Source organism: Eupeodes corollae, chromosome 3 (assembly GCF_945859685.1).
Source record: "Eupeodes corollae chromosome 3, idEupCoro1.1, whole genome shotgun sequence".
NCBI lineage: Eukaryota > Metazoa > Arthropoda > Insecta > Diptera > Syrphidae > Eupeodes > Eupeodes corollae.
The window spans coordinates 10,535,461-10,547,428 of NC_079149.1; the positions used below are offsets into that span (position 1 = coordinate 10,535,461).

The following is an 11,968-nucleotide window of genomic DNA, read 5'->3' on the forward strand; positions in this document are numbered from 1 at the left end:
TGTGAAATGTGCACAGAGAAAAAATGGAGTTTTAATTTCTATCTCATCCAAAAAGTATGTGATGAAATTTGTCGAACAAAACTTTGGTTCGTAGTGTACCTAATTCATATTAAAAGTTTAAACAAAATCGAATTAATCGTTAAATCTGTTTTGTATTGAAGACAATGCTCTAAGCAAAGTTACTGAAGTTCAATAAAAACATAAACTCAAAAAGCATTATATGCGTGTTTTTTCGCATTTTAAAAAGTAATATCTCAAAAAACCAGACGTGAAACATTAATTTTGAAGTTTAATTTGAATTGAGGCCATCAGAACACATTGAAAAAGTGCAGTTTTATGTACAGTAAGAAAAGAACATAACATACTTTCATTTTTAATCCTACATTTTACTCGAAATAAAAGTAAATTTCATTTTTAAATTGAATTAAAACTTCTTAAAATAGAACGAATTTAAAAATGAAATAAGTATTTTCAACATGAACATTTCTAAATATTACATTATTATAAGAACCAAAAGCTAACGAAATTTCCATATGATAATTGAAGCTTCTGACAAAAAATATTAAAATCCTTAAAAACACAAATTTTATTAAACTTGGCTCTATGTAAGCAGTAGATAGAGATTAAAATTTTATTCGAGAATCGAAATCCATTGTCGAGTTTTTCATTTTTATTCGTGGGTACGTTTAATACCTCCTTGAGACTCGATGGATGTGTTCGTAGAGTAATGTCCGGCATATAAAACACTTTGACGTCAATTTAAGAGTCAAAATGAACTAATGTTTGCGAATTTACATACTTTAAGCACAGATAATAAATTTATATTTATATATTTATTATTATTATTTATATTTATTATCTGTGCTTTAAGGTTATTCCAATAACTCAACTTTTATGTAATCTTATTTTTAAACGCATGTATTCAATTTTTGTATAGTCCTACAAAATTTTGTGGCGACTCCACATGAACTGAAGAACGACTACTTTTCAAAGAAGAACATAAAAAGTATCTTGGCCACTCTTCAAAAATTATAAAGATAGAACAATTTAAATCTTACTTCTCATTCTGGCTTTCAACGTTGCTTAGCAAAAAAATCGGTCTTTTAGTTCCTTGAGCGTCATTGAAATCTTTTAAAACTAAATAATTATAGTTTTAGTTTTGCAAGCTGAATTGACTAAGTTGAATTGTATGGAAATAAAAATAAGCTGGAATATTTATTTGTTATTTTGAAAAAAATTTGTCTTAACGAATGTAACCATCTGTTTCACATGACAATTTACAAATAGTTTCAAAATGGAAACAAAAAACAACTAAATACAAAGTATTCCTGATATTTTCTCAACACATCCATATTTGAAGTTAAATTTTAAATCTTAATTAATTTTTAAACATTTTCGTCGCTGAAGACTTTTTTTTTTTGAAAAATGGCCATCCACCGCCTGTTGTTTAAGCATCCATTCGAGGTATCTTCGACGTTGTTAATGGTCAGCTAGCTTCATTTCCTAGACATTATATGCATGTAGTTTAGTGATCCAAATGCAAAATACGACATAATGTGCCTTAAGATAGTCCTAATTCCAGAGAACGACGAGAAATCGACACACTCGTATCTATGGCAACTCTTTCATTTACAGCAGCGATATTTTCAGTGGTATGAGTGAAACGATAATGCAGACACCTTACAATATCATGTAACCAATCCAAATGCCAATTGCTTGCGAAGTTGGAAAATTTAGTTTGACAGATGTCAAATTGCAGCCCTATTTTTTTGAAAGCGTAAAATGTATAACCCTTTATAACAAATATACTAAATTTGTATAGGTAGCAGTTAAAACTTACACATTTTTGTTTTACAACTATTCCTTGTCACTTTTAATTATGTAAATAGCATCTTGCACATGAGCTACGAACTGCGAACTGTGGATCTTCGCATATTTCTATTCGCTGTGAGCAATGAATTGTCAATTTATAATCATCCTTTTCAACAAACAAAACAATAGTAGCATAATTTTGAGGATATGTTGAGCGCAATTAATTTATTTGTTGCAGTAGATGGTATGCGGAACGCGAATAAAGTTTGACAGTTCGTAGCAACCACACTGCAGTTCGTTACTACCGAATTGCTTTTACAAAATTGTCTTGTTTTAAAGAACAAAATGCAAATTTTAATATCTTAACATAAGTGTCAATTGGTTTCTTATAAGTTAAATGTGTTGTTGTTTTGAAATTGACTTTTTAAAATGTGTACAATCACGTTTTTTCGTCCATTCATTCATTCGTTGTTCGCTCTCATGTGCAAGTCCCTTAAGAGGTTTCATTTTAAACATAATGCTGTTAGAAGAGCTGTCACTTTTAAAGCTGACATTTCTTGATACTTGATAATTAAAAATTACACCATTGCTAAAAATATACAGGGGCTATGCGAAAGAAAAGGGATATGCTAATTCTCTACAATTGATGCAAGGCTTTAAAGATTTAATTAATAAAGTTATCGAGAATAAACAGCTGTAAATGTTCAAGTTGGTCATCAAATGTTGGATGAAATGATAATGGTGATGCAACCGTATCCTTGTTTGCCATTTGGTTGATACCATTTACCATTTTTAATGTCATATTTACCTTTTTGTTTACAATAAAATAAACATTTATTACTGTTTCTTAAGGTGTGTCCACACCAAAAAAACATTTCGGGACATATTGTTCAAAATACGTTTTAGAAGATTTGTAGATATGTCTTTATGTCATTTTCTTCATTATTGGTATTTTTGGACATTTGGGACACATAATTTTTTTGATTTTATTTTCAAGATATTCGTCAAGTGTTTGTGAATTTGTACGTTTCTATCAATTGAATAAGATTCTCGTTGCTAACAACTTTTTGTGGCATTTTGTATTTATGTATATTAGAACCACTTACGCAATTTATACCAATGTAAAAGCTTATGAAACAAATAAAGTTTCCCATTCGAAATGGGAAACAGAGAATCCTTTAAAAAACATTGTATAAATGTGTCCCTGTTTCTGAAGTGTTTTTTAATTATTTCTGAATTTTTACCTAAATGTTTCTGAAATTTTTTAAAAATGTTTTTATGGTCTGGACTCACCTTTACATATTACTCGTTTGTTATATTGGTTAACATCCCATAAAAATACTGTATACTGCATTTGTGAAATTTTACTGAGAATAATTTTAATTGGTAACACTATTTTATTTAAATTCCATTTTATAACAGCAAAAAAAGACACGTTTAGAATAATTTTTTTCAAAGCTGATAATAATTTGGTTTATATAGGCCTTTTTTTTTAATTTAATATCATACAAATTCTTACAAAATTTAAACGAAATATATTTAAATTATCTGAAAACATTTAAAGTATTTGAATTATTCATACATTTTAACTTCCCATAGGAAGTTATTGTAATGGGTCCAAATTGTCAAATTGAAAATTTTGACATTTCTCGACGTTTCAAGATCCCTAGAGTCGAAATATAAGATTTTTAGAAAGATGTCTGTGCGTACGTGTGTACGTACGTTCATAACGTTCTTTTTCGTTGTCCATAGCTCAAGAACAAGAAGAGATATCGACTTCAAATAAATTTGTATATGCAGATAAAAATTCAGAAAGATGCAGAAGGGGCTCTCAAGAAAATTCGTGGGTGGTTTTTTACTATAGCAGTTTAAAAAAAAAGATGAAAATTTTGGTCAACCCTAAATATTTCACGAACCAAAAACTCTAGAGACTTATATTAAATTTTATACAATCTATTGTTATGTGATACCAAACGAGTATATTTTTTGAAAAAAAATCCAATTAACAATTTTTTTATAAATCAAAACAACTGAAGAATAAAAATTTGTCATCTCGAAAATTTTACGAATACAAAATGATTTTATCGCCAAAACAATTTTGTCTTTTTAATCATTTGAAACATCGGGTTTAAACTATTTTTATCTTTTTAAAAATATTGTTCAATGCTTCAATGCTAAACACACCCAATGGGGATCTAGGCTCATAACAACAAAAGGTAAACGGCTATACCAAGCAGGCCGAAAATACAACTGCGAATTTTATTCTTCTGGTTCGCCAACATATTGGCCATCTGATACTAACAAAATACCAGACCTTATAGACTTTTTCGTAGTTAAAGGTATTAAACGAAATCATATAAGTGTCGAAGGTAATTATGATTTATCATCAGATCATACTCCAGTAATTTTATCACTGAGCGAAACAGAAATAATAGAAAAAAGTAATCCCAAGCTCGTGAATAACAGAACAAACTGGAACGAATTCAGAGACAAACTTGAAAATTTTATAAACCTAAGATCCCCTATGCAAACAATTGAACAAATTGATCATGAAGTAGAACAATTTATTGCTGATGTGCAGCAGGCTGCAGAAGAAAGTACTCAAACTATTTCGAATGCGAGAGAAAAAGAAATAAAATATCCTATCGAAATAAAGGAGTTGATATTGGAAAAAAGAAGAGCTAGAAGAAAATGGCAATCCACGAGATTCCCAGATGATAAGGTAGTTTTTAACCGTCTTAACAACGAATTAAAAAAAAGAATCTGTGAGTTTAAAAATGATTCACTAAGTAGATTCCTGAAAAGTCTGACGACGGATGCTTCTACAGAATACTCCTTATGGAAAGCAACTAAGCGTCTAAAAAGACCTCAGACACAAAACCCGCCGATAAAATCTCAAGATGGTAAATGGATCGGAAACCCGAAACAAAAGGCTGATCTCTTTGCTGAACATCTCGCGAATGTTTTCAAGCCATTCCCAGCAAGCACAGCTACAGATCCCTTACAGTTTGTTGACAGAAACGACGAATGTGAAATACCTTTTGTCACGCTCAAAGAAGTAAGAAGTATGTGTCAACATAAGCTGTCAAACAAAAAATCACCAGGGTACGATCTTATAACTGCTCAGGTTCTGAAAGAAATGCCTCTTATAGCCTTCAAGAAACTCCAATTTATAATAAACGCATGCCTTAAACTAAGATATGTGCCACATCATTGGAAAATTGCGGAAGTCATTGTTATACCTAAACAAGGTAAGCCACCAACAGAAGTTACATCTTACAGACCAATATCGCTTATACCAATCATGGCAAAAGTTTTTGAAAAACTGCTACTTAAAAGGCTTAACAAAATAACTGAAGAAAGAAGACTAATTCCGAGCCATCAGTTTGGATTTAGAAATAAACATTCCACGATAGACCAAGTGCATCGAATTACGGATGTTGTGGAAAAGGCACTTGAAGAAAAACAAGTATGCTCGTCTGTATTCTTAGATGTTGCTCAAGCTTTTGACAAGGTTTGGCACTTGGGACTTGAGTACAAACTGCATAGGGACTTCCCCAGGCAGTACTACGAAATACTGAAATCCTATATTACGAACCGACTCTTTAGAGTACGGTACGACCAAAATTACTCGGAACTTAAGAAAATTGAAGCCGGTGTACCACAAGGAAGTGTCCTAGGACCAACCCTGTATCTGTTATATACAAGGGATATTCCAGTGGACATCAACGCTATCATGGCCACCTTTGCTGATGATACTGCAATATTGGTGCCAGATAAATCCGTTACGAAGGCTACACAAAAATTGCAAAATGCAGTCGATAAAGTTAGTGATTGGACGCACAAATGGCGTATCAAATTAAACGAAATAAAATCGACGCATATAAACTTTACAAACAAAAACATAAACAATGTTCCAATTTTTATAAACAGTACAGAAGTACCTTACTCCAATACCGCCAAATACCTTGGAATGAATTTGGATGCAAAGCTTAAATGGAAAGAACACATCAAAAAGAAAAGAGAAGAACTAAACTTGAAGTACAGAAAAATGTACTGGTTAATAGGAAAGAACTCTGACCTATCTATCCAGAACAAACTAATGTTATATAAGCAAGTATTGAAACCCGTTTGGACATATGGCATCCAACTATGGGGCTGTACAAAGAAAACAAATGCTGAACCCATCCAAAAATTCCAAAGCAAGGTCCTTCGTGGAATAATAAATGCCCCTTGGTATATAAGAAATAGCGATCTACATCGTGACCTTCAAATTGAAATGGTTACAGAAGTGGTTAAGAAACACGCTGTATCACACAATAAGCGGCTGCAAAGTCATACTAACTCTGAAATGGAGACCGTATTAAATGTACGAGACAATGTTCGGAGATTAAGAAGAACCAAGCCTCATGAGCTGATGGGCTAAAAGCTACGGGAAAGTGTTATAACCTTAAACTTCCCCCAATGCGATTTTAAAAATTAAGAAATAAAAATCATTTGTGGATCTTTCATAGATTGGTCCTGATTCACCGGTGGTTTTAGTGCGGTAAGAGTCCCACACTACTCGGTACCGATTCTTACCGAGTGTCTTTTGAAGATTTCCATCGGATATAAAAAAAAAAAAAAAAAAAAAAAAAAATATTGTTGTCAAAACTCAGTAAAATTTAGAGGAAATTCAAATTGACAGTTTTTTTTTAAATATGCAACCTTAAAATAAAATTATCACAAATATTTCTTCAAAAATTTGAGATATTGGATTGGAATTGCTTTTGTCTTTTAAAAAAATATTGTTGTTCATATTCTGTAAAGTTTTGAGAAAAATTGAATTGAAAGTTTTTAACAAAAAATAAAAAAACTAAACGAAAAAATTAATAAAAGTTGGTCAAAATTGATTTTCTACTCCAATATCTTTACAAAACTTTGAGATATTGTCTTTGAACTACTTTTATCTTTTAAATAAATATTGTTTTCAACATTCAGAAATATTTTAAGAAAAATCGAATTGACAGTTTTCTTCCAAAAAATAAAAACCTAAACAAAAAATTACTAAAACTTGGTAAAAATTTACTTTCGATTCAAATAACTTTTTCAAAAATTAAAAATATTGTATTCAAACTTTTTATTTCACAAAAAATATTGTTTTCGATATTCAGTAGTTTTTTTTTTAATTCTACAAGAAATAGTATGCAAATTTGGTAAAAATTGATGTTCGGTTCTTTACATCTGTAAATTTAATTTCATTCATCCAATTTATAAAAATTTAAGACATGCTACTAAAATTGGTGAAAATTGTTTTCGATTAAAAACCTATTTAAAAAAACTAGATTTTAAACTAAACTGTTTCTTGATATGAAACATATTTTTGGTAATTTTAAAGCGCAACTGACAATTTTTTTAACCCAACGCCAAAACCTATAAACTTTTAAGCAAGAAAAAATCGACAGACGGGATGAGAAGTTATCATTGTGGGTCGCATCCTAGGTTCTTTTTTTTAAATATTAAATCTAAATTAAAAAACTATTGTGTCCCCAACTTTTTGGCTTTCACCACTTTCCCCTATTTGACTACAAAATATACCAACTGCCATCATCAACCATTAAATAAAAATCCTCTTACTCTACGGCAAAGTAAAGAAGAAACAAAAACTAAATTCGCAACACTTTTAAAAAATTGAAGACATTACATCACAAAATCTGATGTGTTGCAAAAATGATTATCCTCTGCTTCGCACTTTTGATTTTTTATCTGTTCTTCTTGTTTTCGTTGCGCAAATTATGTCACTTTCTTTCGAGATGACCTTCTTTCTTTTTTATTTAATAAATTATTGTTGTTTCCAGTTACCATCATGATGCTTGAAATTATTGTATAACAATTTTAATTATTTTAATCAATGAATAAATAATCAACTTGAGATTTTCTCGTGTTTATGAGACGAACTATGAGCAACATAAAAATGGTTATGAAATGGTCTAGTTATTCAATCTTTTAAAAGAAAGCACAAAATACCATAGATTTCTAACTAAAGATAAAACAACTGACCTGGTATTTGTTGTTATTTTATTTTTATTTAAACAAAAAATGTTAAGTTAACTTTTAATTTCTTGCGCATTGTTAAGTTGAAAGTAAAACTGATGTGAGACGGCGTTAAGAGTATCTTATGGATGACCCCTTCGGCAAGGTGCAATTTTCTGTTACTTCTTTTTTCCTAAGACTTGTGGAGCCTAAGGAGGAAAAAATAACCCAAGTAGTAGCGACACAATAATTAAACAAAATAAGCAACAAAACCAAAAAAAAAACATTAGAGTGAAAGTTCCATTCATAATGTCTCCAGTCGTAAAAAGTGCTTATTTTTCTTCTTCTTTAAAGAAATAACAACAAATTAAATTTTATATAAATTTCTTTATTTTATTTTACACTCAATGTAATGTTTTTTTTTTGTTAATTCTACAACAATGACATTTATATAAATAAGATTAATTAACAATTTATTTATGCATAAAGTTATGTTTTTGTTTATGACGTTTTTTGTTGTTGATCGTGATGTGAAGTTGAGTAATAATTTTTTAAAGAGGCGCGTTCATTGAACTTCAAGCACTCTCAATTATTCTTCTTTTTAGTTTTGTGCATCTTCATATAAGGTATGTTAATGTGGAATGCATTGGACTCTTCTAGCTTTGAAATCATCTTAAACCTAACAAATGGATGTCTTGGATAAATACAATAAAATTAAATGGTGTGGCACACGTGGTGCTTGTGTGCAATGAGACTAGACGAGGAGGTGTGAGCGGATCTACATTCACCGCTCTACATCCTGTGTGAATTAGTGACCAGGTTTTGGATAGCTGTAGCCACTGCTGCCAACGCCTGAGACATGTCCGGCGCTGTAGCTATCAATGCCCGAGTAGCTGTCACCTGCGGAATTGTACGACGAAGAACCACCTCCACTAGCCTGCCAGCCTCCGCTGCTGTAGCTGCTGCCAGCATCTGCGCCAGATGTGGCTGCGACGGCAGCAATAGTGTGATCATGATTTACTACAGAACTGTAGCTTCCAGGACCAGCTGAAGAATAACCACCGCCTGAACCGCCTGAACTGTAGCTGCTGCCATGACCTCCACCTGAAGATGTGGTTGCAGCGATAGCAGCGAGTTTTTCTTCTTGGCTGAGACCTCCCGAGTAGCCACCAGAACTGTAGCTGCTACCACCGTATCCTCCACTGCTATGTCCACCGCCTCCAGTTGCAGCTGCAATGGCAATTGTATCGTGATGGCTCAAACCTCCGCCAGATGATAAATATCCACCACCTGAACCGCCTGAACTGTAACTACTACCATGACCTCCACCGTGACCGCCAATAGAGGTTGCAGCAATGGCAGCGAGTTTTTCTTCCTGACTGATGCTTCCAGAATATCCACCAGAGCTATAGGAATTGCTATGACCTCCACTGTAGCCTCCAGAAGTTAAACCTCCACCAGAAGCGTATCCACTGCCATGGCTGCTTCCAGCTGTGGCTGCAATGGCTGTAGTCAAATCAACATGTCCGGCACTGGGATTACCTCCAGGATATCCTCCTGAACTGTAGCCTCCGCCACCACCACCAACTACTCCAGAGGTTGCAGCGATTGCTGCGATCTTAGTATCGTCAAGACTGCTACCATGGCTGCCACTGGCATAGCTCCCTGTGTTGTATCCGCTGCTTAGCTGCCATCCATTACTTAAGCTTGATCCACCGCTGCTGTAGCTGCCTCCACCGATGCCTCCATGGGCTCCGCTACTTCCAGCATTTTCATGAATGATGGCGTAAGTTTGAACGTGTTTCCCACCACCTGAACCACCACCGCTTCCGTGTCCTCGTCCGTATCCGTGGCTTCCACCTTGACCGCCAGCTCTTTCATGTTTAATTATAACAGTTTCGGTTTTAGGACCAACACCTCCGCCTAAGCTACCACCATGTCCTGAACTATATCCTCCAAGTCCTCCACTGGAACCTCCATGACCACCATCAGTGATGACAATAGTTTCTGCTGCATGTTTAGCTCCATGTCCGCCACCATAGGATGAACCACTGGCATATGATCCACTGCCATAGGATGAACCACTAGCATAGGATCCAATACCACCATGAGATGATCCGCCACCGCCACTGCCATGACCACCACTGTAGCTACCACCTCCTCCATGACCATGACCTCCAGATGATAAACCAAGATTCTCGACAAGACCACCTTTAAGACCACCAATTGGACCTAAATTATGACCACCACCACCACCGCCATGACTGCTTCCATGGCCGCCTCCATAGCTTCCCCCGAAGCTGCTAGCATAGCCACCACCTCCATAGCTGCCTCCTCCGTGTCCGGATCCAGAGCCATGTCCACTACTCAAGGTTGAATATGATTCAACAATTGAACCCGAACCACCATGACCGCCACCAAAACCACCTCCAGGGCCGCCACCGTAGCTACCGCCACCGCCCCCGCTGCCATGACCGCCATCATTTCCAATAATACTAGCAATGATAGCACTGTCTTCGTGGCCACCAGATCCTCCTCCAGCGCCACCGCCATAACCACCGCTACCACCGCCGCCATATCCACCGTTGCCGCCGCCATATCCACCACCGCCATGGCCACCACTGCCACCACCATGACCGCCACTACTGTATCCACCACCAGGACCTCCACCGCCACCACCGTATCCACCACCGTGGCCTCCACCGCCTCCACCAGATACAAGTTCTCCCAGTAAAGGTCCTATGTCATCATCATGGCCGCTACTGCTTCCACCGTAGCCTCCTCCTCCACCACCACCGTTACCGTAGCCTCCTCCGCCATTGTGATCCCCTCCACCACCACCACCTCCGTGGCTGCCTCCACCGCCATCGCCGCCACCTAAAATACTTCCGATCAAAGGTCCTATGATGCTGTCGTCAAGGCCACCACTACTTGGTCCTCCACCGTGGCTACCGCCGGCGCCATTTCCGTGGCCACCATCTGATCCTCCACCAAAGTCTAGCGGTCCACCACCACCTCCATGGCCGCCTCCATTATAACCTCCGTCATCATGGCCTCCACCACCGTGACCGCCGCCATTTCCTCCGCCACCGTGACCACCGCCGTTTCCTCCGCCACCGTGACCTCCTCCGTGATTGCCACCTCCGGTAAGGCCATCTAATAGTCCACCAAGGTCAGGTAGTCCACCTCCACCGTGTCCTCCGCCATGTCCTCCACCTCCATGACCTCCACCTCCATGACCACCACCACCATGACCTCCACCATAATCTGGAAGATGAATCCTTATGTGCACATGTTCTCGGCCAAACGTCGGCTTCCCCAACGTCTTACTGGCCAGTAGCAGTATTGTTAAAAACTACAAATGACAGAAAGAAAAATATCCAAAATCAATTCCAATTGAAGACGACGACTCGACGTAATCCTTTTTCTTGAGTTAGGTAATCGAATACTTACAGCTAGCCTTGAAGCCATGCTCTTGGTTAAAAGTAATCCACAATTTACGAGGGGCTCCTCTTATAAATAATTATTTCGGGACTGCGCTGGTGTCCTCTCGAAAGGTTGAACCTCGTATGGTGTGCCATCTGCATTGCGACTGCATTTTATATAGCTACGCCAAAAAATAACCATCAAGTGGTGGTCCAACACTCCACCACACCGCACCGCACCAGCCACCACCACCACTCATGACCTCTCACTCTCGCGAAGTCAGAGCCTCAAAAAAAGACTTAATAAAATATACCTATTCCCAGTCCCAAACCCAACCAAGATCCAAAGAGAGTGAAATGACGAACTCGAAAGTATGTAACATAGTCCAGCTCCAGCGTTGGCATAGCATCGGTATTGGCATCGACATCAGCATCGGAAGCAGCAACAGCAGCAGCAGCAAGTTTGTATTCAATAGATACAGAGACTCCAATTCATCATCGTTTGGTTTAAGTCTCAGTCTTTTGGTGGAAGTAGTGGGAAAGACGAGTATCATAAAGTTCGAGCCAACTTGCCAAAAAGAGTCGAAGCAGCCATACATAACAAACGCTCCATCAGCTCCAAAAGATTTCTCTCTCTCACCCATCGTCGTCGTCGTCAGGTGAGTTTGGATTTTTTGTTGTTTTAGTTTTTGGGGGTCTGTCTGTGAAGCATCTTTCGA

General features: G+C 36.5%; 1 protein-coding gene across 1 annotated transcript; it reads right to left on the minus strand.

Annotated features, from left to right (window-relative positions):
• Positions 1 to 8,191: 8,191 nt before the first annotated feature.
• LOC129950854 (uncharacterized) lies at positions 8,192 to 11,410 on the minus strand. The gene is made up of 2 exons (XM_056062774.1): positions 11,278 to 11,410; positions 8,192 to 11,179 (listed from the first exon to the last, which is right to left on the minus strand). Exons 1-2 carry the CDS (start codon positions 11,293 to 11,295, stop codon positions 8,633 to 8,635), a joined length of 2,565 nt encoding a protein of 854 aa, XP_055918749.1. The 5' UTR covers positions 11,296 to 11,410; the 3' UTR covers positions 8,192 to 8,632.
• Between the last annotated feature and the right edge of the window lie 558 nt (positions 11,411 to 11,968).